This window comes from Centropristis striata, chromosome 16 (assembly GCF_030273125.1).
Source record: "Centropristis striata isolate RG_2023a ecotype Rhode Island chromosome 16, C.striata_1.0, whole genome shotgun sequence".
Taxonomy (NCBI): domain Eukaryota; kingdom Metazoa; phylum Chordata; class Actinopteri; order Perciformes; family Serranidae; genus Centropristis; species Centropristis striata.
In genome coordinates, this window is record NC_081532.1 from 3,976,803 (window position 1) to 3,999,204 (window position 22,402).

The 22,402-nt window shown below is 38.2% G+C and overlaps 1 protein-coding gene across 1 annotated transcript in view; it reads left to right on the plus strand.

The window, feature by feature from the left end:
• The first annotated feature begins 970 nt into the window (after positions 1-970).
• stxbp6 (syntaxin binding protein 6 (amisyn)) overlaps positions 971-22,402 on the plus strand; it is a 133,639-nt gene continuing 112,207 nt past the window's right edge. The window contains exons 1-2 of the mRNA XM_059352665.1: positions 971-1,261; positions 21,309-21,528. Coding sequence (XP_059208648.1) covers positions 21,375-21,528 — 154 coding nt within the window. The 5' untranslated portion in view covers positions 971-1,261; positions 21,309-21,374. The remainder of the gene's footprint in view (positions 1,262-21,308; positions 21,529-22,402) is intronic.

Below are 22,402 nucleotides of genomic sequence, written 5' to 3' on the forward strand. Positions count from 1 at the left end.
GTCGTGACGATCGAACACCATACGTCACCTCCAGAGTCTCTAAATCCCTCTGGAGCCTTTTTGTAGTGGAGACACGCAGAGTGAGCAGACTCTTGAGAGGGCGTGGCCTGAGACTTTCCTGGTGGCCACTTTCCCCCTAAAGGAAACACGGCTGATGGTACAAATAAGTGGTACAGAGCCAAAAATGACCTTGTATCGAGTCTTTATAGGCAAAATATAGTGTGTAAACAATTTAGGGATGGGGGGCCTCATAAAGTTCTGGAGCCCAGGGGCCACGGTGATGTTAATGCACCCCTGCCTAGATCATGTCAATAACACAACAGAATTCTTAATTTATGTGGTGTTCCTCTTTAATTTCAGGCTGCTATTTAAACATCACAAGTGGAAAATCGTGCTAAAAATGTTTTAAGACGCACAAAGCCTCCATTTATAACATATTCTTCGTTTATCCACACTTTGAAGAGACTCAAAACATGCAGAGGTGAAGTGCATGCTACGTGGTGGTGTGACACTGTACGTAGATCGAGTTTTTATCAAGTTTTTACAGGAAAAATATAGTGTGTCAACAACTAATTAGGGATGGGGGGCCTCATAAAGTTCTGTAGCCCAGGGGCCCCCGGTGATATTAATGCACCCCTGCCTAAATCATGTCAATAACACAACAGAATTCTTAATTTATGTGGTGTTCCTCTTTAATTTCAAGTCTATGAACTCTGACCAGGCTGCTATTTAAACACCACGAGTGGAAAATTGTGCTAAAAATGTTTTAGGACGCACAAAGCCTCCATTTATAGGATATTTTCTTCGTTTATCCACACTTTCAAGAGACTCTCAAAACATACAGATGTGAAGTGCATGCTACGTGGTGGTGTGACACTGTACGTGATTGGCGGGGGAGTGTGGGAGTGTGTGTGTTTGTGTGTGTGTGTGTGTGGGAACCTGCTACTGGTTTCCCATCCACACACACACACACACACACACAGCCGCAGTCAGACAGACGGTCTGTGCGCAGCGACGGCAGCAGCAGCAGCAGCAGGAAAACAAACTCTCCTCCCGCAGCTTTTACACACCAACAACTGTCGTGGAAGTGAAGTGGACGCGATGTTAAACACGAGAGGCTCCCGTTTGGTGTGAGAAAGGCAGCGAACAACGAGGAAGAAGAGAAGAAACAAGCTGCTGAAAGTGGAGGAACTGTGACAGCAGCTGGAGAAATTAACCGAAGGAATTGAGGAGCACACGTGGAAAAGCTTGAACCACATCGGTAAGTCACCATAACTCCACTCTGTGTTTCTGTTTTAGAGGATTTAATTCAAACATTGGCTGTTTTCCGAGTGGGAAAAAAAGTTACAGAGCGTTATTGATAAGCCATAGACATAAATACTGCGTCAACAAACACTTTACGGTTGGCATCGGAACAAGTGCGCGCACGCGTTTCGCTCATTACCTGTTTGTGCGCGTCCTTGTGATGTAATAGCAGCCCCGTGTTTACCTGTTAGACCAAATTATGATCATTTCAGTCAACGTAAACGTGTCAGTTTTGTTTTTTTGAATGGTGTTGACGCGCCTCCCTGTTTAGGAGCTGTCTATAAACTGAGGCTGGGCTGGAAGAACACTAGAATACACGACTTTATTGTCCAATATCTGATCAGAGCGTACGCATAACTTGGAAGTGCAAATATTCCAGTGAAATTCCTGTGAAATTCCTCTTAGACCAGACAAGTGGATTTGGGTGTAGTCCACCTTGAGTGACTGTGTTCTATGATTGAATGCTGTTCCTTTCTATCATCACGCTGTTTGCTCCTCCACCAATATGAGACACTTCTTTCATAAGATCTAGAGCTCGGCAATTTTGGTATTTTTTTGTCTTTTTTTGGGTAATTTTGTGTCTTTTTTGGATAATTTTTTTCTGTCTTTTTTTTGTTGATAATTTTGTCTTTTTTAAAATAATTTTGTGTCTTTTTTTAAAATAATTGTCTATTTTCATTATGTGTCTTTTTTAATAATTATGTGTCTTTTTTAAAAATAATTATGTGTCTTTTTTTGGTAATTCTGTGTCTTTTTGTGGTCATTTTGTTTCTTTCTTTTTTGGTCATTTTGTGTCTTTTTTTCGTCATTTTGTGTCATTTTTTTCGTCATTTTTTAAGTCATTTTATAAGTAATTTTATCTCTTTTTTGGGGCATTTTGTGTCTTTTTTTCATCATTTTGTGTCATTTTTTTAGTCATTTTATCTCTTTTTTTTGGGTCATTTTGTGTCTTTTTAAAGTAATTTAGTGTTTTTTCTGTCATTTTGTGTCTTTTTTGTAATTTTGTGTCTTTTTTTGGTCCTTTTGATTCTGCCTCCATCGGCCCCCAGTAATTCAAGTTTGCGACCCCTGGTTTAAACACATGTTTTGTCTTGCTTTTGTCGGAAAAAGACACCTGTTGACATCTTCTTTCACCCACTTTATAATCATTATGATTACTATTGCACTTAAGTTATATTTTAGGCTCCAAAAAATGCTGGGGCTTGCTCTTTGCTAAATCCAAACAGAGACAAAAAAAGACAGTTTCACTTGAATGCCTGTATTTCCATAGACCAATTACCACATGTCTGCGCCGCTGTATCTCTGTGACAGGTTGGACCTAGAGGGACGTTTGCTTCAGATAAGCTGTGAGGCTCCTAATCCCACCCTCGTGCCTTCTAATGACGTTAACTAACCCACTTACATTAAAATATTGCCTCTTCCTATACAAGAGTTCAGGGCTTAATTTGCTCGGGCACGCCATAAAAGATAAGATTATACCTTGCCCCATACTTCAGTGTCTAATTACAGTCAGCAGAATGTAAACTGTGGAGCTGGCTGTGTGTGTGTCCACTGCCTCAGCTGCTTCTGCTGCCAGGAAGGACAGATAAATATACTTGAAGGCGTACATAAAGGCTTCTTGAGTGGATCTTATAAAAAAACGGAACAAAGTCAGGCTTTCTCACTAACATATGAATCACTGGGATTGTGGTTTTCCTCCCTACTACACTAAAGCGCACAAAAAATTACAAAAAACACACAAACAATTTACAAAAAACACAACAAAATTGCAAAAAACACACAACAAAATTACAAAAACACAAAAAATTGCAAAAAAACACACAAAAAATTGCAAAAACCACACAAAACATTGCAAAAATCACACAAAAAATTTTCAAAAACAAAAATTTTTCAAAAAACACACAAATTACAAAAAACACAACAAAAATACAAAAAACACAAAGTTACAAAAAACACACAACAGAATTACAAAAAACACACAACAAAAAACACAAAACACACATAAAAACACAAAAACACACACAATTGCAAAACACACAAAGTGGTGAATTTGCAAGAAAAAAGTTGCTCTTTTCCACTTTTTTCTCGTAAATCTGCGACTTTTTTCGCACAGACATGCCAATTTAAATCTCTTAAATCTGCACCTTTTTTTCTTGTAGATACAGATGATACAGATGATCTATACAGAATACAGAGGCTTTTTTTTGTCTGTTTACCTGCTTATTTTGCTATAAGCATTCAATCCAAAATCTATTATTCTGTCTATGTACTCATAATGACATAATGCTGCTTCCATTAGCTTATCGCTATGCAAACTGATTCAACATTCACTTTTGCATTGTGAATGCCTCTAGCTAGTACCCAGGATATAAATGAATCATTGTGTTAATGATCCCTGCAGTTGTGTTTGAGACTTCTATTGGTAAGTGCTTTATGTTTGCTTTTCCGCTATTTACCTACCACCATTCGGTCCCTCCCAGATGTTTTATTGCCATAAGGTGCTGGGTCATAACCAACGAGCTCATTTGGGGACCTGACATGTCATTCATTGATTCACAGTTGGTCCCTGCCTGCCTGCCACTATATAACCTCCACCAGCAGCTGAAGTAATGGATGGCTCCTCCAATATCTTTCCTTTTTTAAGGGGAAAAGAGTAAAGTCCTATTCCACCTGCTGCTTCTTTTTTGTGATCACTGGTTTCTATTATTTTATAACATGAAGTAGACATCAGCAGGATGTGCAACATGTACCTTTTTGTGTGCTTTAACCCTTTGTTACATAGTATAAAATGTAGATTATTATCTTGATTAGTGTGGAGGATAAAGAGAAAACAACTGCGGCTCTGACATGGGGTTACACAGACTAAGGAGGAGTGGGCGGGAGAAGCTGCAGCCCACTGTGAGCCTGCCAGATACGCTCCGATTCGGTAATGGCCCCATGCAGGGTATGTTTAATTTTTAGTAATCTTCATTAAGTGAAGAACGTTGATTTATGAGAAGGATCTTAAGGCAAAAAACGGGTTTAATCTCCCTTTCTGGGTGATTCTCATGAACATGGTGCAGCTCATAGCAATAATCTAAGAGCATTGAATACATATTTTCTTTGACCCTTTATAACTATACAATCTAAAGTCACTGTTTAATATGAATTTATAATCTTTTTAAAGAATTTTAAGGTATTTTCTGACATTTTTAGAGACACTGTGAGCTAAATTCATTACCGTAACACATTCTTAAATAAAAAAATCAACAATGAAAGGTTTTTTCTTTTCTTTGGCAAGCACTTAAATATGCTCAAGGGTAGCTGGTATCACCAAAATGTATTTTATTAAAATATACACATATTTTAATGCAAACAATTCTATCATTACGTAACATTTAACCATTTTTCTCATCAATTTTCATTCATATTTTGTCCTTTATACATTGTCAAAAACCATTATGTTTGATTATATTCTCTTAAATTATACATTTGAAACAAATGTATATTTAGTTTTATAAAGTTTATTAAATATTTATTGTATTTAAGTGTTGGGGAAACCATGACATTTTTATCTGGATGCATTACAGTAATGAAATTGTGTATAAAAAAATGTTTAATAATATAGAAAATATTATTTTAACACAAAACAATGAATTGTGCCTCATTTTGGCTATATTTTTCATTCATATAAAAGTGAAATATATTTAGTTTAATAAAGTATGTCCTTATAATCTTCACAGACATATCCATCCATCCATTTTCCTCCGCTTATCCGGGGCCGGGTCGCGGGGGCAGCAGGCTAAGCAGGGCATTCCAGGCGTCCCTTTCCCTATAAATCAGGGGTCCCCAAACTACGGCCCACGGGCCACTTCAGGCCCGCCAAAGCAATTGGAGTGGCCCACTTAACTATCCCAAACAATCCCTCTAAACATGGCCTGTTTTTTTTTAATTGCATTTGTTATATATTTATTTATAAAATATCCACATGTAATGATTAAGGTAGGCGTTCTAATTAAAATTGACCTTAGTTGTGAATTATTTACAGTAGTAGCTAATTTTCACCCCCTCACACAATGGTATATTCCGATCTACGTGATGCCAAGCCGTAAGCGTCAAGTTTTCGCGGACAAGGCAAGCTAACGGAAGAGAGTCGGTCAACAAAATGTGGAAACGGAAAATAGATTCTGAATGCAAAATTCACCTGTACCTGTTACAAAATCACATTACCTCATTGTTAACTGGCATCAGCTTGTGTTTTTATTTTCTACAAAATAAAAGGAATATCTGTGGTACTTCAAATAAACATGTGAAGACTTTTTCTTAGTTTTTTGAAAAGCCAACAGGTGGTGCCAAGGCCAACAAATGATCGTTATATTTACACAATAACACTGGTGGTCACTTTGGCCCATATCATTTCCTGTTATAGACTGACCCCGGCCCCCCATCACAGAAAGAAAAGTTGATGTGGCCCCCACCAAAAAAAGTTTGGGGACCCCTGCTTAGGGATGGGTACCGAATTCGGTACTTTTATAGGTACCGACCGAATTCCGTCGGTACTACCGAGTACCGATTCAAGTAAAATCAAACGGTACCATGTTTCGGTACCTAAACGGCGTTAACTTTAAACTGATCATTGATTTCAACCTGTTTTCATTTGACGTCTTGATTAACAAGCGTGCTGACGATCGCACTATTTTTTTATTTACCTCCTCGTCTGGTCCTGTCTGCTCACCGCGGCCACTAGCCACTAGCTGCTGCCCTCTTCCACCCCGGCGCAGAGACGAACAGCCGGCTCTAGGCCTGCTCGCCGCCAGCTGCTATCTCTCCAATGTCTCTACCCGGGCTTGGCCTTAGTCTGCCTCCAGATTGGACCTTCCTTACTCCGTTTGCTTTCTCCATTCTTCTGTAGATCAGTCATTAACAGCTAGCAGCTAGCTGCTGCATCTCTGGTCCAACGCTAAAACTCCGATCTTCAACTCAGGAATATTACCTGCCACTTTATTCCAAACTGCCTCGCTGAAATTAAATCCCTCAGACTCCTGCGTCATCCTCGATATGTTCACAGAGCAGCCCGACTCAACTTTGTTTATTCCAACCATGCCACGCCCACAATACTGTCTGACCGGTGCTGCGCCGCACAGCTACGACGTCATCACAACAAATCACACATGCACTTGCAACCTTTTTTTTTTTTTTTTTTCTCCATGCACGTGCTACCTGAGAGCGCTCCTCTGCATTCTTTGATAACACTCCAACCTTCATGTTACAAAATGCACGTTCACTCAACAATAAAGCACTGCTCATCCTGGATTTTATATTGTTTTGATATATTTTTTAAAGTTTATATTTTCAAACGCAAAAGTACCGAAAATTGGTACCGTTGAGTACCGGTACCGATTCCCAGGTACCGGGTATCGGTACCGTATCGGTTCAAATGTGAACGGTAACCATCCCTACCCCTGCTATAAATGATAGTAACATCTCTCAGAAGAGCCAGTTACGGGTGCTGAAAATCAGTTTGATCCTTATGCTGAGCAAAAACTTTTCAACTGTGCAAAACCTACAATCTCTTCCTCACTGTAATTTTTTTGTCTCGCCCAAACTTCTCATGCACACAGTACTGGATGTGAAGACTCTTCATTAGGATTCCAGATGCCGAGCTGTCTCCGAAACAAAACAAGACAAGACAAAATGACTGTTTTTTCACCTGAGTGTGCTAAAATGCAGCATGTGGAGGAGAGAGCAGCTTTAGAAACTAGAGTGTCAACAGAGAGAAACTAACGGAGTGCTGGATGCTGAATTTGGAGAAAATTGGTTGAGTTGCAACACTGCTTGTCATTTTTATTGGGAGAGTTTGAGATCTCTTCTGAAGCCTGGTGATATTGTTTATTATTGTAGTTTCCACTCCTTCAGCCTTGTGTACTTTACGGGTTCACAACCTTGTCAGTGCACACTGAAGCAGCATCGCAGATTTGACTAAAATAAGCATATTTTAAGATTTCTGGAAGCAGAAGAAGTGGGTTAATGAGCTTTGCTGACTGGCAAGCACATTGATTTGGTTCTGACGGAGGGATTTGGTCTTAGATCTCCAAACTTGGACGGCTAAATCAGGCGTGGAGACTTGCACAGCTTGATTAAGCTGTCTTACCATTGTGCTCATTTTTGACTTAGTATTAGCAAAAAAATAAAAAATCACAACTGCTGTTCTACACTGTAAAAAATGTCTGTAGATTTTACGGTGAAAAACTGCTAAACCATGACAGTAAAAGTCCATAAAATGATAAATGGGTTAATTCAGTTTCAGTAAAAATGAAACACCGTGAATGTATATATCAGCCAAAACAGTATTTTTTAGTTTTTTTTTCCTTCTTTTTTTTAAATACATTACTCCACTCCGCTGTGTTTGTAGCAAAAAAAAAATATACTGTAATATAAATACAAGTCATCACTGTAAATTTTGCATTTATCTTTTGTACTTTTGTATCTTTTGTAACTGTTAAATGTACTAAACACCAGATCTCTAACAGAAATAGAAGTAGTAATATTTAATGGTGAAATCTTTAATTTATGCGGCATTTATAATATATAAATATATATATATATATATATATAAATATAATATATATAAATAATATATAATATATATAAGTATTTTCTTGTCGATTATATGGCAGAACAGCGTTTCTTTTAAAGGAAAAACTTTTTTATTCATACAATAAAAAAAAAGTTATACCGTATTTATTACGGTAAAGTTCTGGCAACCACAGCTGCTGTTTTTTTACCGTAAAAACAACAGGGTTTTTTTTTTACAGTGTACTCTGGACTCTGTATAAGGTTATTTCAGGGAAAGAAATTCTTCAACGTGATATTTCACAACCTGCCTCAAAGTAGAGCTACTGCAGAGAGAGAGAGAGGGCTTTTTTGATTCCCTAAGTGCAGATTTGGAGTAGTACACTGAAGAACTACTGCAAAAATTATGGGCTCTCTTTCAGTAACTTTCATGTCTGATGAAATAGTTTTTCCTCAGCATGAACTGGAATGTGCACAGGGTTTGTCCTGCATAGAGGGATTTTTTTTCCCCAAATTTGTCCAATAATTCTCACCGTTATTGGCTTTTATTATACAACGTGCTGCACGTAGGTGACCTGTGACTGACATGTTTTTACTGCATTTGCTGCAGCCTAACATCAGAAATCAATACATCACAGTTTGGTGTCGATGCCAGAAAACCAGCAGGGCTGACAGTGTAATCTCTCAATTATTTTATGAGAGGTAACATTCACCATCTGTTCATGCGGCGGCGTCGGATCCCACTCATTCAAAACGACAGTGTGGTGTGACATCACCCTCCAAAGATGTAATCTGTGAAGATGTGCGCACTATGGGAGGCTTTTCAAATCAAGGCCACGAATCAACATGAGAGACGTGCATGAGAAGCTGCAGATGAGGCGAAGTGTTTTATTCCTTTCAGGCTTTTGAAAGTTCAGCGTGGAAGAAAAAGAAACCTACTTTGTCTTTGAAAGTTTGCAAAGTCAGTGAAATGTGAGTGGGAGGAGTAGATAGAGGGGATGAAGAGCTTCTAGAGGAGGATTTTATTATCTGTTTGACTTGGTTATCTCGCCAGATATCATTATGTTCCAAAAGCTTTCTTTTGTGCATAATTCAGCGAAGGTTTACTCTACACTCCTACTGCCAGTGATATCTCTTCTATTGTTCTCCGGTCTTGTTCCTGGTAGACAGACTGTAATCCTTGTCTTGTGGTTGTCTGAACCACAAGACAAAAATGCTTGTTGACACACGGGTGCAGCTCACCTGTAAGTGTTTGCTGAACGTGCAACTTTTAAGTACAGCATTGCAGCTATCTCTCAAATGCTGCACACGGGGCTGCAGAAATACAGAGTACATATTGAAATACATATTAAAATGAAAGAAAATATACTGTATGTAGGGTAGGGGTGTGCCATATCGTTTCGTTCACGATAATATCGGTATTTTTTTTTTATGGTTAAAGAAATGCATATCATGATATTGGCAACGTTCCTACTTCTTGATGTAGTGGTTAAAGTTTTTTTAATCACAAAAAGCTACTTACTCCCTGTCGCAAAACACATGCAGCTTTCAAAATAAAAGCACAGTGTGTTAAGAGAATCCACCACATAATTTACAAGAAGACTGTCAAAATAAGATGCCTTAAATAAAACATACAAGAGCCTTTATTCTCCTTTACAAAATGTCATTAAAATATGCCCCCGGAACCCCTAAATGGTTATTTTTATTATTAGCTCATACTCAAGAGTAATTTTTTGTATTTGGCAACTGTTGAGATTTGCACTTCAAACTACATGTTAGATTTTTATTTATTTATACAGACTAAAAAAAAATCATATTTTCTATATCTTTTTAAGTATTTGGTAATATCGTCAAGAAAATCGTTATCGCAAAAATAGCCTAAAATATCGTGATATTCTTTTAGGGCCATATCGCCCACCCCTAATGTAGGGTTGTTAAAAGTATCGATATTCAAAAAAGTATCGATACTAAAACGTTGTATCCGGATACGATACTCATTTTCAAAAGTATCGATACCCACAGTATACACAGTGTCAGTATACATAAGCATAGAGTTAATAAGTTTACATAAATGTTGGTGACTGAAAAGTGTTATTTTCCAAGAATGAAGCAGAGAAAAGTCGACCCGCAACCAAACAGCAACACACACAGCCCAAAATATTGTTCTAATTGTTATTGTTTATTGTATTTATTTATTTTTTGCACTACCTCAGACCTGAAGCTTGTTATCATAGTTGCAGTTTCTTTTTGCACAACTGTTTTTTATTATAAATATTTAACCTGTGGTTCTGTTCATTTTTACATGTTGCATTTTTCTTGTTAATAAAAATATTTCTGTTAAATTTTGGGGTCTTTGTTTTTATCCTTGTGGTATCGAAAATGGTATCGAATATTTGGTATCGGTATCGAGTTGAACATTTTAGTATCGTGACAACCCTAACTGTATGTTAGCATCTCTTATTATTAAACAATCCCTCACAGCTTTCTTCCCTATAAATGAGCACATGATATATTAGAGCAAACTTTATACCCCTCTTAAATCTGTACATAAAATCTCATATTATTCTTTTTTTTTTTTTTTTTAATATTTTATTTTTCAGTTTCTTCCCCAACCCACCCACAAACTGGAAAAAGAGAGGAGAAAAAATAAATAGATAAATAACATTAATAAATAATGAAAATAATATTAATAGTGATATAAAATTAATTAATTTAAATAAAAAAATAAATAAAAGAAACATGGTCCAGAAGCAAGGAAGACAACATTAAGCACTGACAACAAAGAGCTTGCAAAAACAACAACCCGTAACTGAAGCTGACAATGTGTCCATATTAGGGTTGTCACGATACTAAAATGTTCAACTCAATACCGATACTCAGGAAAATATTCGATACTCGATACCATTTTCGATACCACAAGGATAAAAACAAAGACCCCAAAATTTAACAGAAATATTTTTATTAACAAGAAAAATATCAACATGTAAAAATTAACAGAACCACAGGTTAAATATTTATAATAAAAACAGTTGTGCAAAAAGAAACTGCAACTATGATAACCTTGTATGTAAGTACTCAATTTACAACAGGTGGAAGATACTGGAAAAGCTTGAAAATTTTCCTTGAAAGCCCTTGAAAAATGCTTGAATTTGACCACTGCTAAAGTGTACGAACCCTGTTTAATGAAGAATCTACGGTGGCCCTGAGAGCTCACAGCGCTGCAACTTAAGAAAACATGCAAATACACAAAACACAAGCAAACTGAGAAAACATCTTCATCAATTTGGCCAACCAAAGAGCAGCATTTAGAAAATGCTGCAAAGACCACAACACAACAGAAGTGTTTCCAGAGGACGCTTAAAAGTGATGCACACGTCTGGACACGCTTGTGATATTATCACGTTATTTCAAGATAATTATATTTTCATGTTATAAAATGATTTATAGCGTTAGCCCGCTAGCCTGTATCAATCACATTACAGTTAAACAAGCTTCAGATATTCGATTCTTTTGAAAATGAGTATTGTATCCGGATACAACGTTTTAGTATCGATACTTTTTTGAGTATCGATACTTTTGACAACCCTAGTCCATATATGCTAAATCGGGCTGCCACATCTCTGTAAAAGTCTTTTAGTCATTCCTGAGTGTATATGTAATTTTTTTCAAGTGGAACACAGCTATTCATTTCTGAAACCCATCTTCCTATAGAAAGTTGGGAGTCAGATTTCCATGTGATGGCGATGCACTTCCTGGCAACGCACAAGGCCAGTGAGAGGAACCTCTTGTCCTCTTTTGAGCTTTTCTTAATCGTGCATCAATATTTGTAGTATCTCCTAATAAGCAGGTTTGAGGGTCTAATGGGAGATGTTGTCCTAGGAGTTTTTTCAAGATGGATTATTCTTGACATTTTTTACTAAATAGTCAGAAAAATAGTCAATTCCCTAAAGCAAACTAACCCTTTTGTTTTGTTTTCTTAACATCAGTCAGAGACACTGCTGTGTTTGTACTGGACTCTGCAGTTCAGGCATGTACGGAAAAATGATTTTTGGAGCTTTCCTGGAGCCCGAGCTCTCAGAATCTGTCAGAAAAAATCTTAGATTTACAAAGTCGATAAGTTCTATCTCCCATTCAGTGTTGGGTGTCCTCCAAGAAGTGAAGATAAGGCTTAAAAACAAGGTGTTTCCACATGCTTATCACTCTTTTTTGATGCATGAACACACTTACATGACTGTATGCCAAACCCCCTTACCTAAATCTTGTTTTCTGTTTTGTGCACTATGTACTGACAGGTCCAGTCTGCGCTGCAGGTTTTTAGTTTTCTTTTCCGGCTTTTGCATAATTGACAGCGATTGGCTTTTAAAGTTGTGATGCACCAAATGTTTGCCTGCCGTGTGTTTGAATCTCAGATTATAGGGAAGTTCACAGACGTTTCCTCCTTCAGCAGAGGAATGTGAAAATGCCTCTTTAGTGACAGACGTGTACAGTTTCAGTTGGTTTCATTTTCCTTCATTCTGCCTTTGCTCACTAATCCACATCCATACTAAAGCTCACTACTTCATCTAAGCCAGGGATGGGCAACTGGAGGCCCGGGGGCCGCATACAGCCCGCACCCTCACTTGAAGTGGCCCTCAGTACAACTACATGCATTTGAGCATGAAATCTTAAAAGTGCAGTGTAAAAATGCACAAAATTACTTCTTGCAATTAATGTTGGTCTGCTGTTCTTGCACTGAAAAAAACAGAAATCACAGTAAGTGGTTATTTTTTATTTGCTTCAAACTTTTTGTATTCCTATTTATACTGTTCTACATGCATTTGAGCATGAAATATGTTAAGTTACTGCACTGTAAACATATTTAAAATTGCAGTTTCATCATCATCGTGCACGGTCCTATATGTGGCCCTGTGGTAGTGGCCATGAAAAATTGTGGCCCCCTGCAGCATTTAAGTTGCCCATCCCTGATCTATGTGATCGATTTTTAATGGCTCGCACTGCAAAGACCACACCAGAAGTGTTTCCAGAGGACTCTTAAAAGTGATGCACACGTCTGGACAAACGCAAAATTATCACGTTATTTCTTGATAATGATATTTTCAAGTTATAACGTCATATATAGCATTAGCCCGCTAGCCCGTATCAATCACATTGCAATTAAACTAATCAAATAAATGAGAAAATGCCTCTTTAGTGACAGACGTGTATAAATCCAGCAGGTTTCAGTTGTCCTTCAGTCTGCCTTTGCTCACTAATCCACATCCACACTAAAGCTCACTACTTCATCTATGTGATCGATTTCTAATGGCTCACTGTCTAAATAATTCCCAAGTCGGCCGTCAGCATTTTAATTAAACGAGTAGAAGAGTAAATATACTTAGTAATTCCTCCCCAGATGGATTTTTAAGCCTGCGCCAACTGAAGGTTTGGCTTTGACTTTATATGCGTTTGCAAAGGAAATTAACCCTTTATAGGGCACTCAACCCTGAAGTGTTATTGGAGGATATGACAAGACTTTTTGCAAAATGTTTCATTTTTATATTGCAAATCGAGGTCAATTAAGTCATTATTATTAATATATTTATTATAGTCTCTTTCCCACAGCAACCCTATATAGACAATAACACATCATTTGCATCCATCACCACTTTATCGTTTACCTTTATTATCTTTTTAGACTACTTATTACATATGCGTAATGTCTGAATGTCTTTTTTAAAGCACCTTGTATAGGAGAAGCACATGTAAATTTAGTTGTATACTTTTTTCATACAGTGACAATAAAGGAAAGCTTGAATCTTGTGTGATTTACTGATTGGTCAGATGCCACAGTGTCACTATCTGTGATGTAGAAATCCATGTGGTTCTATGAGCTCACGGAGAGCGAGGAGACCTTATAGATGTCCACTCAAGTTACCAAATATGGTTCTTTGCCTGTTAAAGGGTTAAAGACGCAGTGCAATGTGTCCTGGATAGAGTTGTCAAAAGTATTGATACTTTTTTGAGTATCGGTACTAAAACGTTGTATCCGGATACGATACTCATTTTCAAAAGTATCGATGAAAAGTGTTATTTTCTCTCTTGAAGTCCCAGAATGAAGCAGAGAAAAGTCGACTTATCAAGCTTGCCTAATATTGTGCACAGCACACAACCTCAAAATATTGTTCTAATTGTTATTGTTTATGGTATTTATTCATTTTTTTGCACTACCTCAGACCTGAAGCTTGTTACCATAGTTGCAGTTTCTTTTTGCACAACTGTTTTTTATTATAAATATTTAACCTGGGGTTCTGTTCATTTTAACATGTTGCATTTTACTTGTTAATAATTTTGGGGTCTTTGTTTTTATCCTTGTGGTATCGAAAATGGTATCGAGTATCGAATATTTTCCTGAGTATCGGTATCAAGTTGAAAATTTTAGTATTGTGATTGGGCTAACCTTTTTGCTATTCACTGGATTTTTACTACTGAGCAAATCATTTTTTTGGAACTACCCCTCAACTAATCATTAATTTCAAGTTTAATACGCTACAGATGTTTTACAAACCCTTAATTGGACACATATGTCACCATTGCGTCACTTTTGGAGGTCAGGTTATGTTATGTTATCTATATTATCTTTTTGATCAACATTGTGAATGTGGACAGGGGGAAAATCTATGGTATTTATTTATTTATTTATTTTTTGCACTACCTCAGACCTGAAGCTTTTTATCATAGTTGCAGTTTCTTTTTGCACAACTGTAATTTAAAAAAATAAAATAAAAATGTTTTATCCTTGTGGCATCGAAAATGGTATCGAGTATGGAATATTTTCCTGAGTATCGGTATCGAAGTTGAAAATCTTAGCTTAAATCTTAGCTCTTCAGAGAGCATCTTCTCTCTTAGCACCACACGATAATTCTACTCCTTAAAGAATTGTTTCTAGCACTTATTGATGCACTAGTAACTCTTTTTGCACTATACCTTCATTGTTTGCTTTTATTCTTCCTGTTAGTCGCTTTGGATAAAAGTGTCTGCTAAATGACTAAATGTAAATGTAAATCCTAGTATGGTGACTACCCTAGTCCTGGATCATCCACCTGTCTTTCTCTGCTGCTGTAGCAGCTCCCTACAGGCCCGTGAGCTCGGGCTGGAGAACAGGACTGTGTTGAAGTGACTGTGTGGCCAACTCAAAGAACTCCAACGAGGTCCCAGGAGAGCAGTGAGCACTGACTGAACAGATCTCACATTAACACAGTGGGCAGCAGGGAGCAGGGAGCAGTGCTGCTCCTCGGACTGTTGGCGCCTCACAGCCACGGCTAATGAAGTGTTTTCCAAAGGGGCTGTGCTTGGAAATGGGGTGATAAGCAGCCGTAAAATATATGTACGTCGTTTTCACTACCGCAGCAGCTACTTGGCTCCCTCCAGTACAGCCCTGCACGTTGTGATCATTGCATAACACCGCTCAGAGTCAAAACCCCAAAATGTCCAAAAAGGACACAAAATGACCAAAAAATAAACCAAATGAGAAGACAGAATGACCAAAAAAAACCCCAGAGAAGGCACAAAATGTCAAAAAAAGACACAAAATGACCAAAAAAAGACACAAAATAAATAAAAAAGACACAACAACAGACACAAAATGACCAAAAAAAGACACAAAATAAATAAAAAAGACACAACAACAGACACAAAATGACCAAAAAAGACACAAAATAAATAAAAAAGACACAACAACAGACACAAAATGACCAAAAAAGACACAAAATAAATAAAAAAGACACAACAACAGACACAAAATGACCAAAAAAGACACAAAATGACCAAAAAAGACACAAAATAAATAAAAAAGACACAACAACAGACACAAAATGACCAAAAAAAGACACAAAATAAATAAAAAAGACACAACAACAGACACAAAATGACCAAAAAAAGACACATAATAAATAAAAAAGACACAAAATGACCAAAAAAGACACAAAATGACCAAAAAAGACTCAAAATAAATAAAAAAGACACAACAACAGACACAAAATGACCAAAAAAGACACAAAATAAATAAAAGACACAACAACAGACACAAAATGACCAAAAAAAGACACATAATAAATAAAAAAAGACACAAAATGACCAAAAAAGACACAAAATGACCAAAAAAAGACACAAAATAAATAAAAAAGACACAACAACCGACACAAAATGACCAAAAAAGACACAAAATGACCAAGAAAAGACACAAAATAAATAAAAAGGACACAACAACCGACACAAAATGACCAAAAAAGACACAAAATGACCAAAAAAAGACACAAAATAAATAAGAAAGACACAACAGTAGACACAAAATGACCAAAAAAGACACAAATGACCAAAAAGAAAAAACGCTCAGAGTCAAAGCATAAGCTTTGCATTGTAGCTGGCTACATTTCACTGCCTCCAGGCTCTTGTCTGCCTCCTCCTCCTCCTCTTCCTCCTCCTTGTTTTCTTCCTCGCATCCCCCCATCCCCTCATCCCCCCTCCCCGTCATGCTCCAGCGGGCCACCTGAGGGGGGATATGTGCTCCCCTTCGCCTGGTGACAGCTTGCAGGGAGATGTGGGCAGCCTTCCCTCTCAGCTGGAGGAGCTGGGAGTAGAGGGAGAGATGTTACGGATTAGGGCTTCCACAGAGAGGAACTCCGCTGGGTGATTTGTTCTAGAGAGCAACAAGATGAGTGGCTTTTCCACAATTAACCTCGCTCTGCTGTTATTCTTCTCTTTATTGTACCATTCAGTAACTGGGGAAGGAAGCAGATCTTAAGGAATAGACACCAAAGAGAATGGGTTAGCTCATGTAGGGCAGTTAGTGTTGTAAAGGAGTATGAATACAGATATGTACAGAATGGTGCATGTGTTGTTTTGTTAATGCATATTATAATCAGGGCTCGTATGGGTGCTTGAAATCCTTAATGGATGAAATGCTTGAATTTTAATGTTGTATTTTCAAGGTTTAAAAAGTGCTTTGGTTTTGGATAAAGTGCTTGTAAATGCTTCCTGTATTTCTCTTGAAAGCCCTTGAAAAATGCTTGAATTTGACCACTGCTAAAGTGTATGAACCCTGTATAATGAAGAATCTACGGTGGCCCTGAGAGCTCACAGCGCTGCAGCTTGAGAAAACTAATGCAAATACACAAAACAAAAGCAAATTGAGAAAACATCATCAATTTGACAACACAAGAGCAGCATTTAGAAAACGCTGCAAAGACCACAACACAACAGAAGTGTTTCCAGAGGACGCTTAAAAGTGATGCACATGTCTGGACACGCTTGTGATTTTATCACGTTATTTCAAGATAATGATATTTTCATGTTATAATGGGATATATAGCGTTAGCCTGCAAGCCTGTATCAATCACATTGCAGTTAAACAAGTCAAATAAATAAATGATACACATTTTAGTTGGTCTCTCTCAATGGCACCAAGTTGGTCTTGGTCTTGCTAGCCTGCTAACGTTAGCATGCTATCGATCGCCGGCTAAAATTAGAACACTATGATCGGCCGATTACGTTAGCATGCTATCAATTGGCCGCTAATGTTTGCACGCTATGATCGGCCGCTAACTTTAGCATGTTATCGATCGGCTGCTAACGTTTGCATGCTATCAATCAGCCGCTAATGTTAGCATGCTATCAATAGGCCGCTAATGTTAGCAAGCTATTGATCGCCGGCTAACGTTAGCACGCTATGTTATAAGGTGTAATTATCATTATCTTGAAATAACATGATAATATCACAAGCGTGTCCAGACGTGTGCATCACTTTTAAGTGTCTTCCGGAAACACTTCTGTTGTCTTGTGGTCTATTTGGAGCACGTTTTCTTATCGTGTTGTATTGTGGTCTTTGCAGCTTGTTTTCTAAATGCAGCACTTGTGTTATCGAATTGATGAAGATGTTTTCTCAATTTGCTTGTGTTTTGTGTATTTTTTTAATGTGTTTTCTGAAGTTGCAGCACTGTGAGCTCTCAGGGCCACCGAAAGAATCTCACAATTGTGCAATTTCTTTGCACTAAAACGAGGAAATAAAAAATCCTCATAAAACGACAGAAACCCCAGATAGTCTCTTTTATCCATAGGGACTGGAAGCTCTGATACACAGCAGTTTAATGTACCATCCTTGGTGAAGATGACTGGTGGATGCATTCAGAGCTGACCTCAGAATATTCTGACTATAACAAGCAACATTACTTGTTATATTCAGAGGACATGAAGTCTTTTGAGTGCTGGACTATTTGTACACTTTAACACTACAGGTCTGGCTGTCTTTATCAGAGCTCAGTATGAAATGCATACACTGGTTAAAGTGCAGTCTTTACAGGATGCCTGGCTCACGTAACAGGCCCTGACTGAAAGAGCTTTTCAGCTCCAGACATAGGGATGTGTGGGAAAAACAGCTTTGTGCTTGTGATCAAGGGTGTCATGTTTTTAAAGAAGATTCTAGCTCTGTTTCCTAGCCTCAAATGTTGGGATGTTGGACATCCTTTAAATTCCGAAGGCATATTTATTAGCCTCTCTCTAATTACTTTCCACCAACTCTTGGCCGGGGTTTTTGTTTACTGTGAAGTCTCACATTGCTCAAAGAGCGGAGAGGAACGGTGATGGATAGGAGCAGCAGAGGGGGGATATTCAATTAGAGCGTAAACTGCTTAAAACAGAATCAAGTGAACAAAACAAAGTTTGTAGAGCTAATGCACCCTTTGAAATGTCCATCCAGGCATTTAATTAGGAAATGTTCACAATGACTTGAGCATCTGTGGAACAATACAACATAATTCAATAGCCTTACAATCCATTTTTCCTTTGTTAAACCTGGAATGTTTTTGTCAGAGAAAAGGTGATTTAACTCATTTCCTTGCCCCCCATAGTACAATACATCATCTTTGCCTGTAATGAAGTTCAGTATGAAACCAACACTAAATACTGTCTCACAAATTACCACATAGCTGACAGGCTCCATTAAAATGTAAACAACAAAAGGAACATCTCGTCATATGTTTTGGTCTTGCGACTCACTTTCCTTTTTTTGGCAATCTATTATTGAGTTGATATCTCAATGTTTACAAGTACCTATTTCATTGTCACCTCGTTTATGTCTTTTGAGAACTAGTCTGTCTGACAAATGGAATAAACACCATAGCACATAGATCTTGTTATGCTGGCAGACAGGAAATTTATAACTTATAAATGAAAAGATACCGAACCCCCTGCAACAGCTCACTGGTGGAATGAACTTTAAAGCTATCTTACACTGGATAATATATATTATAGGAGTAAAGGCAGATCCTCAGACTTTTTAAAAATTTTGGCAATCTCATATAGAATTTGACTTTAAGAGCATTATGGGTCAATATAAGGCATAGTAAAAATGGCAAGACCTGAGCGTAATAGTTTGTGTTTTTTTGTTTTGTTTGTTTGTTTGTTTTTCTCATCTGTTTTATTTGTTCCTTATTCATGCTGTGTAACAATATCTGTTGTGTGTTGAGGGTATAGGTTTGGATATTATTTTGGTTCTCTGAGTGGTGTGATTAAGATTGGAAGGTGTCTCGCTTTCTCTAATAAGTTTTTGACTTTGGCAAGTTTGTGTTTCTATGCATATTATTAGAGCTATTTTGATTTACCCTATGTGAGGGAATATGAGTTGTGGGGGTTGGAGTTCTGTGCATATCTTCTGTAATCTGTTGATTAATTGTGAAAAATAAAACAACAGTAGCGTCATAGACATATGACTTACTGCTGGGCTATTTATTAGAGGTTTTATCTTGTAACCATGGTATTGTGTTAGAAGCTTTCATGTTCCTTCTGGCCTGACGTAATCCTGCTTTAACAATGACCACCAGTCAACAATGGCAGCCTTTCAGCCACTAAGTTTGGGGGCTGAGAAGTTTTCTTTTACTGTCCATGTTAACCTTGTTCCCCTGCAGCTTTAGCTTTTCATAATAATCAGTGAATGAAACTGTGACTCCACTTGCTTCTCCTCGGCCGCTGAGCACTCAGAAAACAGTTTGTGTGCTCTGTTATTTATTAGCCAGCGGGTTTGATGAAGGCATTTTTTGCAGTCTGGCTTGCTTGAAGTAATTCATCGACTGGTTGAGGCTGACGGATTGATCGGTTCACCAGGGTGGGCTGCTCACTATGTTGTTGTGAGTACTTGTGTGGCTGAGAAAATGATTAAAGTCCATAGTCCTCATGAGAGCATTTGGCGCTAATTAACCCACTTCTTTATGACTGAATCCTGCATTTAAGCACAGTTTTCCCCCCGACGCCATCAGGCATGCTGCCGAGCCTCTCGTGGTTTATTCCCAGTCACAGAGAAATACATTCCCTAGCAGACATTGGCTCGTAATAATAGAAACAGGATTGCTGTTCTGTATCAGTGAGACTTACCAGTACTCCTAACGGCTTCAGCTCAAGTCATTTCATCGCTGCGAGTGGCGGTGCTTCCAACAAGAACATTGGCAAAGCATTTAAAGAGATGGAGCGTGGAGGCACAGAGAGATGCAGCCATTCTCCATTTTGGGACCTTTTAACTCCCTCTGTCATTACTTTAACGTGCTATACACTGTGAGCAGGAGAGAGTGTATGAATTAAGATTGGTTGTGTGTACTTTTGCAGAGCGAGGGGAGCGATTGGCCCGAGGCTGAGCATACGAAGAAGACATAAGCTTTACAATTTAAAGTCTTCTATTACAGACTTCTCCTGCTTCACTCCCTCTGTCTATCTTTCTTCAAAGTGTTGGTTCAGAAACAAGAAAAATAAATATTCTGCTACTGAAGATTTTCTTTTTTCATACTTTTAACTTACTTACATACTTTACATACTTTTGAGATGTTCCGATACCATTTTTTTCCCTCTCGATACCAGTATGTTATGAAAAAATATCATACAACACCTGCATCACTGTGATATGATTATCATTGTGGTAAGGCCTGGCTCAGGTTAAACCTTTTGTAAAACATGAATAAATAGAGCAGATTCAAGCTCTTATTTTGAAAGCTACATGTGTTTGCTTTTATTTTGAATGCGGGTCTAACACGTTCTTACCGTAACGCCTTATGGTGTTTTTAATTTACACTCAAAGTCTACATGGTCTAATTCCATATCACATTTAAAAATATATCGATATATCACCCAGCCCTAACTCCTATTGTTATACAGTATTTTTATTCACTTAAATGAATGGTTTCACTACTTGTAACATGTCATATTTAGCTTTGACTGAAAATGTATTTAAAAATATATTGATATATTATTTATATCGATATGTTGCCCAGCCCTAACAAATATAATATCTTTATTGCCAGATTTAGGTTGAGGCAAATGTGTGCAAGTACAAAAATGTGTTTTTTTTGCAAAGTGAGAAAGTCTCATGTTGTTTACCGTCTGTAGTTAGTCCGATCCTTGGTTCTGCTGATTTTAATTTGCCGTTTCCTCTTCAGGAAAAGTGGATCTCATCCTGTCCACTTGAACTAATCGCCAGCTGTTCACTCCTGCCTACTTCAGAAATGAGTGCCAAGTCGGCCATCAACAAGGAGGTCTTCATCCCCCACGATGAGAAGATGCTCGCTGCGGTGCAGGTGAAGAGGAGGACCAAGAAGAAGATCCCCTTCCTGGCGACTGGAGGTCAGGGAGACTACATGACTTTCATCTGCATCTCAGGTCAGAGAACAAATAAAAACCTCCTTTCTGTCTCTTCTCTTGTTTGTCTTTTCTTGTATTCTCTACACTAGTGGTTCCCAACCTTTTTCTTGAGGGACCCACATATTTACCATTGTAAACTTTGGCGACCCCCCCATTGTCCATTGCTTCTATGAAGCCAAACTCATTGTGACTTTCATGGTACCCTCTCTTTTTCTTTTGGAGATATTCAGCATTTTCGTCTCCCTGACGCTTCGCCATTCTTCCATTAGCTCTGTGTTTCTGTTGCTAGGTGAGGTTACCGCCGGGTGAGGTTACCGCTGGTTGAGGTTGCCGCTAGGTGAGGTTACCGCTAGGTGAGGTTACCGCTGGGTGAGGTTACCGCTAGGTGAGGTTACCGTTAAGTGAGGTTACAGCTAAGTGACGTTGCCGCTAGGTGAGGTTGCCGCTAGGTGAGGTTGCCGCTAGGTGAGGTTACCGCTGGGTGAGGTTGCCGCTAGGTGAGGTTGCCACTAGGTGAGGTAACCGCTAAGTGAGGTTACAGCTAAGTGAGGTTACCGCTAGGTGAGGTTGCCGCTAGGTGAGGTTACAGCTGGGTGAGGTTGCCACTAGGTGAGGTTACCGCTAAGTGAGGTTACCGCTAGGTGAGGTTGCCGCTAGCTGAGGTTGCCGCTAGGTGAGGTTGCTGCTAGGTGAGGTTACCGCTGGGTGAGGTTGCCGCTAGGTGAGGTTACCTGTATACTGCAGGAGGGATGTTACACATGTCCTCATTCTCACTATATAGCCTTTATTTTCAAACTTTTCTATAGTGATTTTTCTATTTAAATCAATGAATAAACGTTTAATGTAGCCCTTATTTAGTTGTTTTTGTCCCACTAATGAATTAAATGCTGAC